The sequence below is a fragment of the Pistacia vera genome, unplaced genomic scaffold, assembly GCF_008641045.1.
Source record: "Pistacia vera cultivar Batoury unplaced genomic scaffold, PisVer_v2 Contig78, whole genome shotgun sequence".
NCBI lineage: Eukaryota > Viridiplantae > Streptophyta > Magnoliopsida > Sapindales > Anacardiaceae > Pistacia > Pistacia vera.
The window spans coordinates 2,083,444-2,103,268 of NW_022196645.1; the positions used below are offsets into that span (position 1 = coordinate 2,083,444).

General features: G+C 34.8%; 2 protein-coding genes and 1 pseudogene across 2 annotated transcripts; 2 read left to right on the top strand and 1 right to left on the bottom strand.

Moving 5' to 3' along the window:
- Positions 1-451: 451 nt before the first annotated feature.
- Positions 452-4,178, top strand: LOC116116649 (annotated as a pseudogene).
- Positions 4,179-4,757: 579 nt separating this feature from the next.
- On the top strand, positions 4,758-14,673 carry LOC116116650. Its single transcript, XM_031402703.1, is given in 8 exon segments — positions 4,758-4,816; positions 5,572-5,697; positions 5,887-5,987; positions 5,990-6,249; positions 6,251-6,858; positions 9,199-10,503; positions 11,866-13,176; positions 14,304-14,673. Coding segments are annotated over 8 exon segments (3,813 nt in total). The 3' UTR covers positions 14,347-14,673.
- Positions 14,674-15,686: 1,013 nt separating this feature from the next.
- LOC116116651 (cytochrome c-like) lies at positions 15,687-16,164 on the bottom strand. Its single transcript, XM_031402704.1, has 2 exons — positions 16,000-16,164; positions 15,687-15,857 (listed from the first exon to the last, which is right to left on the bottom strand). Exons 1-2 carry the CDS (start codon positions 16,144-16,146, stop codon positions 15,687-15,689), a joined length of 318 nt encoding a protein of 105 aa, XP_031258564.1. The 5' UTR covers positions 16,147-16,164.
- Between the last annotated feature and the right edge of the window lie 3,661 nt (positions 16,165-19,825).

The window sequence follows — 19,825 nt, forward strand, 5'->3', positions numbered from 1 at the left end:
TTGGATATGTAAAAATTTATCGTGTTTTGGAAACAATATGCTAATTATTAGTGTTCCTTCTCCGATCAATCTCAGAAATGAAGGTAAAACCTCTCTTCTGGATAATGAACATCCACGGTCTCTGGGTGATTTAAGTCTTAGTTTATGCATCGTTACCTTTTTAATGTTAAAAGTTTCCTTTTATTAAACTAATTCCCTTGCTTATTCCTTTGCTTGGAATGACCACTTTGGTCAATGAATAAATAGTTAAATAGTGGTGTCTTTAGAACTTTATCATACAAAAGAATGCATCTTCCTTAATAGTATATACTCAAGTGTATCTTGAAATGAACTTTTGTGATTAAGAAATATCATCTGTTTGAATGCTAATTTGGATATAATCTTTCACAGAGCTGCAGTGCTGATCATGAATTCTTCAAGTATGTGATCCTTGGTGTGGGTGGCTGCTGGTATGCAGCTAGGATTTTGTAAACAAGGTATTGAGCAAGGAGAGCTGGCAATTGTCCAAAAGAGATGTGGCTCATATGACAGTCCCAAAATTAGCAACGAATATCTTCTCCCTGAGCCACCTGCAGACTTCCATATTTCATGTGTGTGTGGAAGTGGAGGAGAGAGACAGCTTCCGGTGGTACATAGAGAAAGAATAAAATTGATCCTTAGCACAGAAATTATTAAAGTAGATCTTGGTTCCAAGGCTCTTGTTAGTGCGTCTGGCCAAGTTCTCAGGTATCAAACATTGATAATTGCAACTGGTTGCACACCGATAAGGTTGACAGATTTGGTGTGACAAGGAAAATGATGCAAAAAATATTCTTCTACTTGAGAGAAATTGATGATGCTGTAAGTTGCTGGAAGCGGTTAAAGCAAAGAAAGAAGAGGAGGCTGTGGTTATTGGAGGAGGATATATCGGTCTTGAGGTTAGTGCCGCTTTTCGATCAATAATTTGGATGTTACTATGGTTTATCCTGAACAATGGTGCATGTTTCGACTCTTCACTGCTGGTATTGCTGCTTTCTATGAGGGTTATTTGCTATAAAGGATCAAAATTGTTAAAGGAAACACATCTGATGGATTTACAGCTGACTTAATGGTGATGTCAAGAAGTTAAACTAAAGGATGGCAGAGTGCTGGAAGCCGACATGTTTTTTGTTGATGTAGAAGCTAGACCTCTACATCGTTATCATGGGGCAGGTTGAAGAGGAGAAAGATGGAATAAAGACTGATGCATTTTTTAGGACAGTGTTCCTGATGGGTATGCTGTGGGGAGATGTCTCTACTTTTCCTGTGAAATTGTACATGGATGAGAAGAGTTGAGCATGTAGGCCATGCCTACAAACAGCTGGCAGGCTGTGAAAGCCATCAAGGCAAGTGAGGAAGGCAAAAACAATTGAGAATATGACTACCCTCCATACTTCTATTCTCGAGTCTTCGATTCTCATGGCATTTTTTAGGTGAAAATGTTGGAGGCAGTGTTATTTAGAAACAGGAACAGCATGTTCAGTGCGTAAGTTGGAACATACTGGATAAAAGAGGGAAGATTGTTGGTGCTTTCCTTGAGAGTGGAACCTAGAAGAAATAAGAAGATGCTGACATTGCTAGGCTTCAGCTACTGTTGATAATTAATGAGTAATAAAGGAGTTGGGTCGTCCTCGAAAGCAATATACAGGTGAGAAATTATATATGGATCAGTAATAATGTAAAATGCTAATGGGATATGAACCATTCATTGCATCTAAGTTTTTATCTATATCACTGAAACAAAGAGGTCGAAATCAAGCTTAGGAAAGGTAGTATTACTGAAATTCAATATACATACAAAAGAAATTCGCTGTCTCCATTCCTAAGCTATTTTTTTATCTTAGTGATACAAAAATTGAAGTAAGCTTGTTTGATACCTCTATCTTGATGATCCATTCTTTGTAATCTTCTCTGGTTGGATTTCTCTCTGATTGACTTGTGTTATTTTCAAACTTGTTGTTCGAATAAATTTTCTGAGTTAAAGATAATTAACAAATATTTTTTTCTTTCATTTAACTTATGTCTTGATATATCTCTAATCAAGCCTGTGCTGAATTTCCATGGGTTTGGATGTAACTTGCATTAGTTGCAATTGATATTTTACTTTTGCTCTCTATTGTGAAACTTTATGTGTGTACTACTAGCTTACTTCTGAAATTGATGATGTTTGATTGACACATCATACATGATCCTTGTTGGTGGCGTCCTCTTGGAGTACACTAGGGAGTCATTATTTAGACACGCATTGGAATTGTGAAACAATATCAAATTAAAAAATGAAAAATAAAAAAAAGGAGTGATATTTTGTGTTCTAAATTTTGAAATTGCAACTTTACTGTTTTTCGTAAAAATATCAAAAAATGATGTTTTAAAATGTGTCTAGTGTGAAAATATGAATTTTTAATGAAGCTGAGAATGAAACATCATGGTTTATCTTCTATATTTTAAATCTTTTAGTCATATATGTATATTATTATTCTTTTCTTTTTTGTGTATTTAAAAAAAAATGACAAATTTGCAAATGTTGCTATTTTTACATAGAAAATATAGAATGAAAACTTAAAAAAAAAAAAAAAAAAAGCGACAAGTTAATGGATCACCATAAACGTTTTGATGCCACATTGTTCACAAATATTATCCAACTACTTTGCCTGCATCTGTTTCATTGAGTGGGCTACATGGTACAAATAAAATAAAAAACTGTGTGTCACAACTTTCATTGAATGTCATCATCTATGTTTAGTTTGAGTTTCTTTTATATGATTCATCCATTCACTTATGACACAAGTTCCTATGAAATATTTGTATATCTAGTATTATCCGTTCTGTTTTTTAACTCTTGTTTGCTAAACTGATGATTCTAGTGAATGTGATTTAGTAAACCTTTTCCGTTTAGTTATGATATTATGTATCTTGAACTTTAATTTTGTGACTGAGAAAAATCTATCTATGTAATGCTAAAACCAATATCATCTTTTGTAGATGGGCTGATGCTGTTATGAATTCAAGTATGTGATCCTTGGTGGTGGCGTGGTGCTGGATATGCAGCTAGAGAGTTTGTTAAGCAAGGTGTTTAGAAGAGGAGAGCTTGCAATTTCCAAAGAAGCAGTGGCTCCATATGAACATCTCACACTTAGCAAGGAATATCTTCTCCTGAGCGACCTGCTAGACTTCCAGATTTCCATGTGGTGTGGAAGGGGAGGAGAGAGACAACTTCCTGAGTGGTACAATAGAGAAAGGATAAAATTGATCCTTAGGACAGAAATTATTCAAGTAGATCTTGCTTCCAAGCTCTGTTAGTGCGTCTGGCCAAGTCTTCAGTATCAAACATGATAATTGCAACTGGTTCCACACCGATAAGGTTGGCAGATTTCTGGTGTACAAGGAAGTGATGCGAAAAATATCTTCTACTTGAGAGAATTGATGATGCTGATAAGTTGGTGGAAGCGGTTAAAGCAAAGAGAAGAGGAAGGCTGTGGTTATTGGAGGAGGATATATCGGTCTTGAGGTTAGTGCCGCTTTACGAATCAATAATTTGGATGGTACTATGGTTTATCCTGAACATGGTGCATGTTTCGACTTTTCACTGCTGGTATTGCTGCTTATGGGGTTATTGTGCTTATAAAGGGATCAAAATTGTTTAAGGAACACATCCGAGGATTTACAGCTGACTCTAATGGTGAGTCAAAGAAGTTAACTAAAGGATGGTAGAGTGCTGGAAGCTGACATTGTTTTTGTTGATGTAGAAGCTAGACCTCTCGCACGTTATTCATGGGGCAGGTTGAAGAGGAGAAAGATGGAATAAAGACTGATGCATTTTTTAGGACTAGTGTTCCTGATGTGTATGCTGTGGGAGATGTCGCTACTTTCCCGTGAAATTGTATAATGAGATGAGAAGGGTGAGCATGTAGCCAGCCTACAAAAACAGCGGAGCAGGCCGGAAAGCCATCAAGGCAAGGGAGGAGGCAAAACAATTGAGGAATATGACTACTCCCATACTTCTATTCTCGAGTCTTCGCATCTTCATGGCATTTTTATGGTGAAAATGTTGGTGAGGCGGTGATATTAGAAACATGATCAGCATGTCAGTGCGTAAGTTTGGAACATACTGGATAAAAGAGAGGAAGCTTGTTGGTGGTTTCCTTGAGAGTGAACCCTAGAAGAAATAAGACGATTGCCAAGTTGCTAGGCTTCAGCCTGCTGTTGATAATTTAGTGCGTAATAGAGGAGTTGGGTCATTCCTCGAAAGCAATATACAGGTGAGAAACTTTATATACGATCAGTAATAACTAAAAATGCTTGTGGATGAACTATTCTTTGCATCTAAGTTTTTGAGTGTACACTTGAACACAAAGGCCGAGGAAGTACTTAGGACAGATAGTATTACGAAATTCAATAGACACTACAAAAGGAACCGGTCTCTATTCCTAAGCTATTTGTTCAATCAGTGACAACAATACCTCTATCCTGATGATCCATTTATTGAAATCCATCTTGGATGGATTTCTCTGATTGTAACTTAGTTAATTTTTCAAACTAGTTTTATGTTTGAATAAACGTCTGATATAAGGATAATTAACATATATTTTTTCTTTCATTTAACTTATGTCCATATATCTCAAATCAAGCATGTGGTAATTCCATGGGTTTAGATGTAACTTGCATTAGTTGCATATGGTATTATAATTGCTCTCTATTGCGAAACTTATGTGGTAAATGCTAGCTCAATCCTGAAATTGATGACACTGATTGACACATCAAGTACAGATCCTGTGGTGGCATTGCGGCGGATGTACAGGTAGTGAGTCATTATTTTAGACACGCATATGGAGTGAAACAATTCAATTAAAAAATGAAAAATAAATAAAGGAGATTCATTTTGTGTATTAATTTTGAAATTGCATTTACTGTTTCTTGAAAACAATATCAAAAAAAAGAATACATTATTTATTAATGCTAGTGATCAATATGAAATATTTTAATAAAGCTGAGAGAAACATAATTATTTATCTTCTCTATTTTAAATCTTTAGTCATGTATTACTATATTCCTTTTTATTTGTTGTTATTATTTTTTGCAAATGTGCAAATGTTTGCAATTGTCACAGATAAGATATGAATGCAAACGAAAAAAAAAAAAAAAAAAAAAAAAGATAATGGACTACCTTAAACTTTTCGATTCCTCATATTCACAAACATTATTCCTGCTACTTTGCCTTGCATCGTTTTCCTGTTGGTGCTATATGTACAAACTAAATATACAAACTGAGGTGTCACTACTCTTTATGGATGTGATTCATCTATATTATAAGCAATCATTGAGCTGACTTTATATGCATTCATCTAAATCACTTTATGATAAATAAGTTCGTGTGAAAGAGCTGTACATCTAGTATTATCGTTTGTTGTTAATCCCTGTTTCGTAAACTGATGATTCTGGTGAATGTGTTATAGTAAACCTTTTCTCTTTGTTTATAATTTATGTTATCTTGAACTTTTAACTTTTGTGACTGAGAAATATTACTTAGAAGCTAAAACCAAATCATCTTTGTAGTACTGATGCTGATTATGAATTCAAGTATGTGATCCTTGTGGTGGGCGTGGCTGCTGGATATGCAGCTAGAGAGTTTGTTAAGCAAGGTGTTATGAAAGGAGAGCTTGCAATGATTTCAAAGAAGCAGTAGCTCTATGAACGCTTACCCTTAGCAAGGAAAATCTTCTCATGGACAACCTGTAGACTTCCAGATTCCATGTGTGGTGTTGGAAGTGGAGGAGAGAGACACTTCCTGAGTGGTACTAGAGAAAGAATAAAATTGATCCTTAGCACAGAAATATTCAAGTAGATCTTGCTTCTCAAGGCTCTGTTTAGTGCGTTGGCCAAGTCTTCAGGTTCAAACATTGATAATTGCAACTGGTGCACACGACTAAGGTTGACAGATTTTGGTGTACAAGGAAGTGATGCGAAAAATCTTCTCTGAGAGAAATTGATGATGCTGATAAGTTGGTTGAAGCGGTTAAGCATAAGAAGAAGAGGAGGCTGTGATTTGGAGGAGGATATATCGGTCTTGAGGTTAGTGCAGCTTTAAGAATCAATAATTGGATGTTACTATGGTTTACCTGAAAATGGTGCATGTTTCGACTCTTCACTGCTGGTATGCTGCTTTCTATGAGGTATTATGCTTATAAAGGGATCAAAATTGTTAAAGGAACACACCTGAACGGATTTACAGCGTGACTCTAATGGTGAGTCAAAGAAGTTAAAACTCAAGGATGGCAGAGTGCTGGAAGCCGACATTGTTTTTGTTGATGTAGAAACTAGACCTCTCACATCGTTATTCATGGGTCAGGTTGAAGAGGAGAAAGATGGAATAAAGACTGATGCATTTTTTAGGACTAGTGTTCCTGATGTGTATGCTGTGGGAGATGTCGCTACTTTTCCTGTGAAATTGTATAATGAGATGAGAAGGGTTGAGCATGTAGACCATGCCTACAAATCAGCTGAGCAGGCCGTGAAAGCCATCAAGGCAAGTGAGGAAGGCAAAACAATTGAGGAATATGACTACCTCCCATACTTCTATTCTCGAGTCTTTGATCTCTCATGGCATTTTTATGGTGAAAATGTTGGTGAGGCGGTGCTATTTAGAAACATGAATCTAGCATGTTCAGTGCGTAAGTTTGGAACATACTGGATAAAAGAGAGGAAGATTGTTGGTGCTTTCCTTGAGAGTGGGACCCTTGAAGAAAATAAGACGATTGCCGAAGATGCTAGGCTTCAGCCTACTGTTGATAATTTAGAAGTCATAATAAAGGAGTTGGGTCGTTCCTCGAAAGCAATATACAGGTGAGAAACATTATATATGGATCAGTAATAATCTAAAAATGCTAATGGTATATGAAATATTCTTTGCAAATAAGGTTTTATATATATCACTTGAAACACCAAAGGTCGAAGTACAAACATAGGAAAGATAGTATTACCAAAATTCAATATACGTACAAAAAGAAATCTGTTGTCTCTATTCCTACTCTATTTGTTCATCTCAGTGATACAAAAAATCAGGTAAAGTCTCTGTTTTTGATACCTTTATCCTGATGATTCATTTCTTTGTAATGCATCCTTGGATGGATTTTTTCTGTGATTGTAACTTTGTTACTTTTCAAACTAGTGTTAGATTAGGATTAATTTATCTCTTATTTAAAGATAATTAACTAATATTTTTTTCTTTCATTTAACTTATGTCCAAATATATCTCAAATCAAGCATGTGGTGAATTTCCATGGGTTTAGATGTAACTTGCATTTGTTGCATAGTGATATTATATCTTTTGCTCTCTATTGTGAAACATAATGTTGTATACTATTTAGCTCAATCCTGAAATTGATGACCTGTGATTGACACACGAAGTACATGATCATTGGTGGTGGCATTGCTACTGGGTGTACAGTTAAGGAGTCATTATTGTAGACATGCATATGGAATTTTTGAAGCGATATCAATTAAAAAAATAAAAAATAAAAATGGAGGTATTATTTTATGTTCTAAATTTTGAAATTGCAATGTTTAGTGTTTTTTGTAAACAATATCAAACAATGTTGAAAACATTTTATTTTATTAATAGCTTGTGGTAAATATTAAATATTTTAATAAAGCAAAGAATGAAACATCTTTACTTATCTTCTTTATATTTTTAATTTTTTAGTCATATGGGTAATTATAGAATGAAAACCAAGNTCCATATCCTCATCCATTTAAAATCTGCAATAAATGCATTGATTTTCTTTTGCCTCTATGGTAATAGTTTTATTTTCTCAATAAATACTTATGTGGTAAGATTCTGATGGATTGTACATTAATGATGCAATAATCTATTAAAGATTTGATAGAATTTAAAAAGCTTCAAAAGCAATCCACAGTTTAAAAAATTAGACCATGAGGATCAGTGAAAAAAGCCTTAAAAGAAGCTATGGTCTTAAAAAAAAATAAAAAAAAAAAAAAAAAAATTAGACTTTTTATCTCAAATGACGTATATCAATTTGTGCTGAACTTGTGGATTATGTGTTACTGTGGTTTATACTATGTAATTTTAGTTATGTATTGAAGTTTGTAACTCAAATTTTGTATGACAGATTATGTGTCATATTTACGAGGCACAGTACCTTATATGGTGTTTTTATTTTCAAAGATAAATTCTCTTCTCAAAATTTGGATTATGTAAAATTTTATCGTGTTTTGGAAACAATATGCTAATTATTAGTGTTCCTTTCTCTCGATCAATCTCAGAAATGAAGTAAAACCTCTCTTCTGGATAATGAACTTATCCACTGTCTCTGGATGATTTAATGTCTTAGTTTTATGCATCGTTACCTTTTTTAATGTTAAAAGTTTCCTTTTATTAAACTAATTCCCTTGCTTATTCCTTTGCTTATGGAATTGACCACTTTGGTCAATGAATAAATATGTTAAATAGTGGTGTCTTTAGAACTTTATCATACATAAGACATGCATCTTCCTTAATTAGTTATATACTCAAGTTATCTTGAAATTGAACTTTTGTGATTAAGAAATATCATCTGTTTGAATGCTAATTTGGATATAATCTTTCACAGAGCTGCCAGTGCTGATCATGAATTCTTCAAGTATGTGATCCTTGGTGGTGGCGTGGCTGCTGGATATGCAGCTAGGGATTTTGTTAAACAAGGTATTGAGCAAGGAGAGCTGGCAATTGTCTCAAAAGAAGATGTGGCTCCATATGAACGTCCCAAAATTAGCAACGAATATCTTCTCCCTGAGACACCTGCTAGACTTCCATATTTCCATGTGTGTGTTGGAAGTGGAGGAGAGAGACAGCTTCCCGGGTGGTACATAGAGAAAGGAATAAAATTGATCCTTAGCACAGAAATTATTAAAGTAGATCTTGGTTCCAAGGCTCTTGTTAGTGCGTCTGGCCAAGTCTTCAGGTATCAAACATTGATAATTGCAACTGGTTGCACACCGATAAGGTTGACAGATTTTGNATTATGTTTTGTTTAATCTCTTTGTTTCTTAAACTGATGATTCTGGTGAATATGTTATATTAAACCTTTTCTCTTTTGTTATATGTTTATGTTATCTTGAACTTCAACTTTTGTGACTGAGAAATATTATCTATTAGTATGCTAAATCCAATATCATCTTTTGTAGTACTGATGCTGATTATGAATTCAAGTATGTAATCCTTGGTGGTGGTGTGGCTGCTGGATATGCAGCTAGAGAGTTTGTTAAGCAAGGTGTTATGAAAGGAGAGCTTGCAATGATTTCTAAAGAAGCAGTAGCTCCATATGAACGCCCCACACTTAGCAAGGAATATCTTCTCACTGAGACACCTGCTAGACTTCCAGATTTCCATGTGTGTGTTGGAAGTGGAGGAGAGAGACAACTTCCTGAGTGGTACATAGAGAAAGGAATAAAATTGATCCTTAGGACAGAAATTATTCAAGTAGATCTTGCTTCCAAGGCTCTTGTTAGTGCGTCTGGCCAAGTCTTCAGGTATCAAACATTGATAATTGCAACTGGTTCCACACCGACAAGGTTGACAGATTCTGGTGTACAAGGAAGTGATGCGAAAAATATCTTCTACTTGAGAGAAATTGATGATGCTGATAAGTTGGTGGAAGCAGTTAAAGCAAAGAAGAAGAGGAGGGCTGTGGTTATTGGAGGAGGACATATCGGTCTTGAGGTTAGTGCAGCTTTACAAATCAATAATTTGGATGTTACTATGGTTTATCCTGAACAATGGTGCATGTTTCGACTCTTCACTGCTGGTATTGCTGCTTTCTATGAGGGTTATTATGCTCGTAAAGGGATCAAAATTGTTAAAGGAACACATCTTGAGGGATTTACAGCTGACTCTAATGGGGGTGTCAAAGAAGTTAAACTAAAGGATGGCAGAGTGCTGGAAGCTGACATTGTTTTTGTCGATGCAGAATCTAGACCTCTCACATCGTTATTCATGGGGCAGGTTGAAGAGGAGAAAGATGGAATAAAGACTGATGCATTTTTTAGGACTAGTATTCCTGATGTGTATGCTGTGGGAGATGTCGCTACTTTCCCCGTGAAATTATATAATGAGATGAGAAGGGTTGAGCATGTAGACCATGCCTACAAATCAGCTGAGCACGTTGTGAAGGTCATTAAGGCAAATGAGAAAGGCAAAACAACTGATGAGTATTACTACATCCCATACTTCTATTCTCGAGTCTTCGATCTCTGATGGCATTTTTATGGTGAAACTGTTGGTGAGGTGGTGCTATTTAGAAATCCAGCAAGTTCAGCGCGTAAGTTTGGAACATATTGGATAAAAAAGGGAAAGATTGTTGGTGCTTTCCTTGAGAGTGGGACCCTTGAAGAAAATAAGATGATTGCCAAAGTTGCTAGGCTTCAGCCTGCTATTGAAAACTTAGATGTCATGACAAAGGAGTTGGGTCATTCCTTGAAAGCAATATACAAGTGAGTAACTTTATATATGGATCAGTAATAATCTAAAAATGCTAATGGAATACGAACTATTCTTTGCATCTAAGTTTTTATCTATATCACTTGAAACACAAAAGGTCGAGAGACAAATTTAGGAAAGATAGTATTACTGTAATTCAATATACATACAAAAAGAAATCTGTTGTGTCTATTTCTAAGCTATTTGTTTATCTCAGTGATACAAAAAATGAGGCAAAGTCTCTGTTTTTGAAACCTATATCCTGGTTATCCATTTCTTTGTACTCCATCATTGGAAGGATTTTCTCTGTGACTGTAACTCTGTTATTTTTCAAACTAGTTTAGGTTCGAATTAATTCTCTGATTTAAAGATAATTAACAGATATTTTTTTCGTTTATTTAACTTATGTCCCGATATAGCTCAAATCAAGCATGTAGTGAATTTGCATGGGTTTAGATGTAACTTGCATTAGTTGCATAGTGATATTATATCTTTTGCTCTCTATTTTGAAACTTTATATTGTATACTATTTAGCTCAATCCTGAAATTGATAACTTGTGATTGACACATCAAGTACATGATGCTTGGTGTTGGCATTGCTGCTGGGTGTACAGCTAGGGATCCATTATTTTAGACACGCATATGGAATTTTTGAAGTGATATCAATTAAAAAAATGAAAAAATCCCCAAAGACTTGAAGCCTGGTTATCGAAGCAAGAAAAAAATTATGACTTCACCAACCACTTCGGCCTAATCATCCCACTTCTTTCCTCAATAAAAATGTAGGTATTATTTTATGTTCTAAATTTTGAAATTGCAATTTTTAGTGTTTTTTGTAAACAACATCAAAAAATGATGAAAACATTTTATTTTATTAATAGGTTGTGATAAATATGAAATATATTAATAAAGCAAAGCATGAAACATCATTTTTTATCTTGTCTATATTTTAAATCTTTTAGTCATATATGCACTTACAGAATGAAAACCAAAAATAAAAAAATAAAACGAGCGATAATGTATCACCTTAAACTTTTCAATGGCACATTATTTACAAACATTATTCCCAACTACTTTGCCCACAGACTGACATGTAACTACCCTTTCATTGACTTATCATACATCTACATTTATTAAAGAGTTATTGATTGACTTTTTATATGCATTCATCCATTCACTTTACGACACATAAGTTCGTAGGAAGACTTTGTACATCTAGTGTTATCTGTTTTGTTTTTTGAACTGATGATTCTGGTGAATGTGTTATAATAAACCTTTTCTCTTTAGTTATATACTTATGATATCTTGAACTTTTAACTTTTGTGATTGAGAAATATCATCCATTAGAATGCTAAAATCAATATCATCTTTTGTAGAGATACTGATGCTGATTATGAATTCAAGTATGTGATCCTTGGTGGTGGCGTGGCTGCTGGATATGCAGCTAGAGAGTTTGTTAAGCAAGGTGTTAAGAGAGGAGAGCTTGCAATTATCTCCAAAGAAGCAGTGGCTCCATATGAACATCTCACACTTAGCAAGGAATATCTTCTCCCTGAGCGACCTGCTAGACTTCCAGATTTCCATGTGTGTGTTGGAAGTGGAGGAGAGAGACAGCTTCCGGAGTGGTACATAGAGAAAGGAATAGAATTGATCCTTAGCACAGAAATTGTTGAAGTAGAGCTTACTTCCAGGGATCTTGTTAGTGCATCTGGCCAAGTCTTCAGGTATCAAACATTGATAATTGCAACTGGTTCCACACCGGTAAGGTTGAAAGATTTTGGTGTACAAGGAACTGATGCGAAAAATATCTTCTACATGAGAGACATTGATGATGCTGTCAAATTGGTTGATGCGATTAAGGAGAAGAAAAATGGGAAGGCTGTGATAATTGGAGGAGGATACATAGGTCTTGAAGTTAGTGCAGCTTTGAGAGTCAACAGTTTTGATGTTACTATGGTTTATTCTGAGCCATGGTGTGGGCCTTGGTTCTTCACCGCTGGTATTGCTACTTTCTATGAGGGTTATTATGCCAATAAAGGAATCAAAATTATTAAGGGAACAGTTGCTGCTGGATTCACAATTGACTCTGATGGAGATGTCAAAGAAGTGACACTAAAGGATGGCAGGGTGCTAGAAGCTGACATTGTTTTTGTTGATGTAGAAGCTAGACCTCTGACATCATTATTCAAGGGGCAGGTTGAAGAGGCGAAGGGTGGAATAAAGACTGATGCATTTTTCAGGACAAGTGTTCCTAATGTTTATGCTGTGGGAGATGTTGCTACTTTCCCTTTGAAATTGTACAATGAGATGAGAAGAGTTGAGCATGTTGACCATGCCTACAAATCAGCTGAGCAGGCTGTGAAGGCTATCAAGGCAAGTGAGACAGGCAAAACAATTGAGGAATATGACTACCTCCCTTACCTTTTTTCTCGTTCTGTTGATCTCTCATGGAAGTTCTATGGTAGCAATTTTGGAAGGAGCTTACTGGTTGGAGACAATGATCCCACAACAGGAAATCATAAGTTTGGAATATTTTGGATAGAATCGGGCAAGATCACTGGAGCTTTCCTTATGAATGGGACTTTCCAAGAAAATGAGGCCATTGCCAAAGTTGCTAAGGTCCAGCCTGCGGTTGATTATTTGGATGTTTTGAAGGAGGAGCTGGGTTTTTCCTCTAAAGAAGACAGGTGAGAAATATAAATATAATTAAAGGCTGATATACAAATTTGGAAAAGATAGTATGACTCAAATTCAATATAAATATTTAAAAAAAAAAAAAAATTGTCTCAATATGGAAACTAGTTTTTAATGTCCATCAATCTTGAAAATGAATGAAAACCTATGTTTTTGATACCTCTATATTCATAAAAACTAAAATTAAGCCTAGAATACAATATTCAATAATCCAGTATGAATTGCATTATAGAAACATAGAGGACACAGTCTTGTATTGTTTTACTTTTAAAGAAATATTTCATTATTCTTTTTAAAGTTTTATATTGCTAATTATTCCTTGTAAGATTTAGGTATACTTGTAGGTGTCGGCTATGACAAGTTCTGTCTCAGCTATGATGATTGGCTGTACTGATTTTCTACAGTTTTATATTGCTAATTTTTTCTTATAGGAAAAATAGGAATACTTGACATTTTGTTTTTGTCTTCTTTTTTTGGGAATTATGAAAAATCTAGAAACGTAAAGTATTTAACAAAAGTACTCTTAGTGGAACAGACCTACCATATTTTTTGCACATTCATTTAATAGAATTTCATCAAATATATATAAATTTGATCATATTATCACATTCTCCATGTGCTCATCTATTAAAAATCTGCAATAAATGCATTGATTTTTTTTTTTTTTGGCTCTATTGTGATAGGTTTATTTTCTCAATAAATGCGTATGTGATGAGATTCTGTTGGATTGTGTTAAAGATTTGATAGAATTTAAGAAGCTTCAAAAGCAATCCACAGTTTAGAAAATTAGATCATGAGGATCAGTTTAAAAAGTCTTAAAAGAAGCTATTGATTAAAAAAAAAAAAAAAGGCAGACTTTTTATCTCAAATGATGTATATCAATTTGTGATTGACTTGTGGATTTTGTGTTACTTTGGTTTATACTATGTAATTCCCCTGCTTATTCCTTTGTTTCTGGAATTGATCACTTTGGTCAATGAATAAATATGTTAAATAGTGTTGTCCTTAGAACTTTATCATATATAAGACATGCATTTTCCTTAATTAGTTATATACTTATGCTATTTTGAACCATTTATTTGAATGCTAAGTCGGGTATCATCTTTCGTTGAGCTACCAGCACTGATCCTTGGTGGTGGCGTGGTTTCTGGATATGCCGCTAGGGAATTTGTTAAGCAAGGTATTAAGTGAGGAGAGCTGACAATTATCTCGAAAGAAGACATGGCTCCATATGAACGTCCCACATTTAGTAAGTAATATCTTCTCCATTAGACACCTGCTAAACACCTGCTAGACTTCCATAGACCAGTCATGAAAAGCAGTTCTAGCTCGGTGGATGAGTACTCATTATGTTATTTTGTGGTGGCTGTCCTTATACCCATATAAATGATTTGATTTTGCTTTTCATGACTGAGTCTTTATGAATTCCTTAAAACTCTGTTTGAGCAGCAAATTTGATTTCCTATTTTTCTATGTTAATGCCAGATTGTCTCGAATCCTTTCTGAAACTTATAATTACTATTATTATTCTTCTTCTTCTTCTTTTTTACGTATCATTGGTACTATAAAATTACAGCTTGGAAATTGGTACTACAAAATATTGATATTGATAAGTAGGAATCAGCAGAATGTAGAGATTCCTGTGTAAATTTACTTTGTCATCTGATACATTTGTTTATATGTAGATTTGTTTTGTAACTCTATTTACAAATGCTTAACAAAAATCATAGTTGAACAACATACGCACCTTTAGAGTAGAATCCTTAATAAATTCACATATCCTATGTCAAGTGAAGCTGAGCTCTACTAGTGAGATCAATCCAGGGACGTAGATATATATCACCTCACCTGCTCACCAAAGGCCAATGGGGGAGACTCGAACCTAGAACATTGGCGAGGTTGAGTGAGCTCCATCTCACGTGAGCCCACCTTTGAAGACACAACAAATTATTTCGCAGAATAAAAAAAAAAAAAAAAATCTAATCTACATTTATTTCTTGTTCTTGTCATGTAGAAGTAACACTTAAAAAGAAAATAACGGAGCTAATAATTAATGGTCTTTCAATATTCCTCCATTTTATACATTTTTTTTTTTTGTAGTTATAATCATTGTTTTAAAACCCAGATTGGAGGGTAATCCGTTCTGCTCTTCGGTTCACGGGTTAACCGGTCCAACAGGTTAGACCGTCGGTTGGATCGGTGATATCATCACATCAGCATGATGACATAGGCACATAAAAAATCATTTTTTTTTTTTTTTTTTTAAAGGATTTTCATTTTTTTAATAAGACAATAACAATTTAATTGTTACCAAGTAAATATTATGAAATATAATTAGAACCAGCAATTTGAATTGAATGATATGTTTGCCAATGACACCAACTTTTTCCTTTTTTTTTTTTTTTTTTCTCTCAAATGAGCAATGACTAGCAATGCTCATGGTACAAAGAGCATGGCTGGTGACCTAAATGGTCTATTATATTTTATTGGTAAAAAAATAGTATTACATCCGCTTAGCGAAACAATCTCCAACAACTGCAAAATGGCATGGTTGGGAAAAACAAAGTATCGGCAAACGCTTTAAGATGGTGGATTGCTTCAAGTATGCAATGAGGTGGGCACGATCATGTGGCTTCTTCAAACCAGAGAAAACCATCTTTGTTCCAGGAATGTACTGCATAAAGGTTTCAAAAGTGTCAGGAAACTCAACATGACATACTAAGAAGCAACTTTGGTACAGAAGAAGTTTAATTTCTGTCTAGGATTGATCACACAAACTGCCCCTCTTTTTTTTCCTTATAATATAGGGATCATACCTTCTTGGGGTTGAGCAAGTAGTCGTACAATGTCTTTTCCTCCCAATTCACAGCCATGTTCTTGTTAGCAGCAGAGTAGGAGTACCCAGGTGTTGTACCAGATTGCCTTCCGAACAGTCCATTAAGATTGGGCCCTGCAAATGACATCCATTTAGACAGAAGCAAAAGCACCTTCTAAGTTGCTATAATACCCTAAAATGTCAAGTTTCTCAAATAACTAATTTCAATAACTTTTCTGACTCTATTAGCTCAACTCAACATCAAATTAAATTACATATTTATGGTTCCCAACTATGTTGTTGAACACACTACTGACATTGAAGAATCCCTTGGGTTAAGGAAAAGTCACGGGCAAATCCTCTGAGAACCACATATCCATACCACAGTTAAAAAAAAAAAAAAGACAATCTACACGTCCATTTTTCTTTTCCATCTGCACCAATGATAATGAACATAGAAATTGGCTATTCTGATTCAGTTTACAAAAAAGTTTTTAACCTTCTATTTTCATCTCAGCTACATAAATTACTTTTAATTAGAGCTACAAATTAAAGTTAAAACTTGACAATATCACACCATAACGTGTTTAAATAAGATTGCAACAACTAAGGATGTTCAAAAGAATCGGTTGGAACCGGAACCGGTGGGTATCCTGGGTTTGGTTTCGGTTCTTATCCAGAACCAGTCGTTAATGGGTAGGTTCCGGTTCCAAATTTTTGGAACCATTATTATGCGGTTCCGGTTCTGATTCCTATAGTTAGGAACCGGAACCAGGAATCGAGACTAATATAAAATAAAATTAAAGATTAGGGCGGTTAATAAAATTTTTTTGTAGAAAAAGTAATGTGAATACATTTATATTTATATTTCATAATATTTAAAGTAAGTTGGTTTAACTTTTGAGAATCTACCTTTACAAAGTAATGGAGTTTGTAATTTTGAATTTATAATTTGTAATTTTATTTTTGTTAACAAGTGCCAGGTGGGGGGGTATTTGTAAGTTTTTAAGGGTTTTTTTTGCTATTTTAAAAACTTTTGGGGGGTCATGTAATTATACAGGGTACCCAGAACTAGAACCGAAACCGTTGTTACAGGTTCTGGTTATGGGTACCTAGGAACCGGAACCGTCGGTTTCGATTCTGGTTCCAAATTTCAAGGAACCGTCGGTTCCGGTTCCGATTCCGATTCTGATTCCGGTTCCGGTTCCTTCAAAAAGTGTAGGGTACCCGGAATCGAACACCCCTAGCAGCAACAAAGAAACTACATAGAATTTTACTTACAAAATTACTATTAGCTTTTAACGTTCAATTCATAAACTTTCTAAACCATTGGATGGCTATAAATCAATGTAACAAATTTAAGTTAAACTTTCAATCAACCTACCACACCCTAATTAGTCTGTTGAACCCTAAAACCTGTGCAAAAATTACTCTTCCCGAAATCTATCGAACAAATTATAACAAACATCCTCCAATTCCAACATTCAATTAAAAATTTAACTCACCGTATCCTAAAATATTTTAATCAGTTTCTTGAAGCTAGACCCTCATTTCATAAAAATATAGTTAAGACACAGCAGCTTACAACACATTACTCCTGAGGATTAAAGAGAGCCTTTATTTCCGTATTATTGCACTCTAAATGATAGAATAGCTTCAGCTTAAAAAGATACCCTAAAGAATTGAGGCGAAAATTATTGTGAAGATGTCCCAAAGGAAACAAATACGTTTAAACAAACAATGTGTACTTTTTTAAGAAAGCTTTAAAGTATAAAAAATATCACAGATTATGCAAAATAAAAACAATGAATCCACAAAAAACATTGCTCCAGATAAAGTTTGCAACGAAATCATCATTATTGAAGCTGGATCGAGGAATGACGTGTTTATTACCTGGATCGAGGAATGGAGCTGTCACTGTCAATTTCCAGCGAGGAACGGAGCTGTCGTCGTCGATTTTCGGCGAGGGAGGAAGACGTCGTCATCGATTTCAGAGAGTTCAATTGCGATTTCGTGAATGGTTGCGATTTCAAACTTCAAGGAGTGGAGCTGATTGCGATTTGAGTGGGATTTTAGAGAGAAATTTTCGTAGAGAAGAAGCTGAGAAACAAAGAAAGGAAATCAGAATTAATGGGCTGCAATTGCGTAGGGTTAGGGATTTTTGAAAATTTTGACCAGTTTATCCGTTGGTCTGATTGGACCGACGGTTCACTGATTTTATCTAGTTTTTAAACGGATTAAAGTGGGTTATTATATAATAACGGTTTTAGTGTTGACTCGAACCGAACACCTGATCGGTTTCGGCCGGTCCGGTCCGGTTTTTAAAACAATGGCTATAATCTCTCAACAATTAAAATAAAGGACATTACTTCAACTGTTGGTTCCATTAATTGTCCAAAACATCACGAATCACCTACTTGATGGTACAAGAAATACTCAGAAACTAGGAATTTTTTTATTTTTTATTTTTAAATGTCATCAATAGAGAAGATGACATTTCTTAGTTTGTACACAATGCAATGTAAAAGTTGTAACCACCATTAGGTGGTCTATGGTAAAAGAGCAAAGAGATCTAACATAGGTTCTTGAGTTTGAGTCTCCATAGGCTCAAATAAGGGTGGCCACTGAGAGGATTTATCCATCGTCAACTTCAGGGGCTTAAAAGATAAGTTAAGGTGCACACAAACTAATCCGAACACCTCCGATAAAAAAAAAATTTATGTTGTTACTTTTGATCATGGAGACCAACACTTGTGATTTTCACTATTGATCTTGCCAGAAAACACGCCTTTATGGGGCCGTTTGGATCGGAGGTAAATAAGATAATGAGGGTAATATTCGTTTACCTATTTTGTCCTTAATTAAAAACTATTTTGGACACAATTGCCCTCAAATGTCTACCAAATAACAATTACCTAACCTCCCTACATTTGAGAAATTAGCTAAAACACTCAAGTCACAAAAAGTTTAAAAGTTAACAAAATACCCTTCGCCACCCAAGACCACCGCCGATCGTGACTCACCTCTGGCGACCGTCAGCGTCAAATCGCGATAATGGTACACGACCAACAAGATCTAGCTGGTCGTGCACCGGTAAGGCCTTTTCCAACCATGGATCACAAATCAATGGCTGGAAACGGCTAGATATGGCGTTTCTATGGCCGTTTAACGACAAAAAATGTGGCCGTGAAATGACCATACATCTGGCTGTTTTTCAGCCATGGATTTGTGATCCATGGCCATTTCCAGCTTTGCCAGCGCACGGTCAACCATATATGACTAGTTGTGTGCCATTTCGTCGACTGCTGACGGTGGTGGCTAGCTACCGGCAGTGGCTTGGGGTGGATGGAGGTGATTTTGGTACAAATTAAAGTTTTATATGGCTATGGTGTTTTAGTAAAATTTTAAATGTAGGAATTTAAAAGAAATAATTCAAAAAATAATAATAAAAAATATTATTATATTAATATTTAAAAAAGAGGGCAATTTAATAATCTATATAATATATCCACCTATTTATCCTCCCAACCAAACTTATTATTTACCAATTTATTCGAACCAACCAAACACATTTTCTAAACATTCTCAATAATCTTCAAGGTGATTTTGCTTTCCGTTAATATAATACACCTTTATAATAAAATATTAAATGATCCAAACGCTCCTTACAAGTATACATACCAATCTTGTCTCCCCAACATAACATTTCCCAAAATAATTATTTATTTGTTTATGGAAATTAAAAAGTTTTATGAGTTTAGGTAATGGGTATTATTATTTTCATTGTAAGAATTTATTAACATAAAAACACACAAGAATTGTCAAGG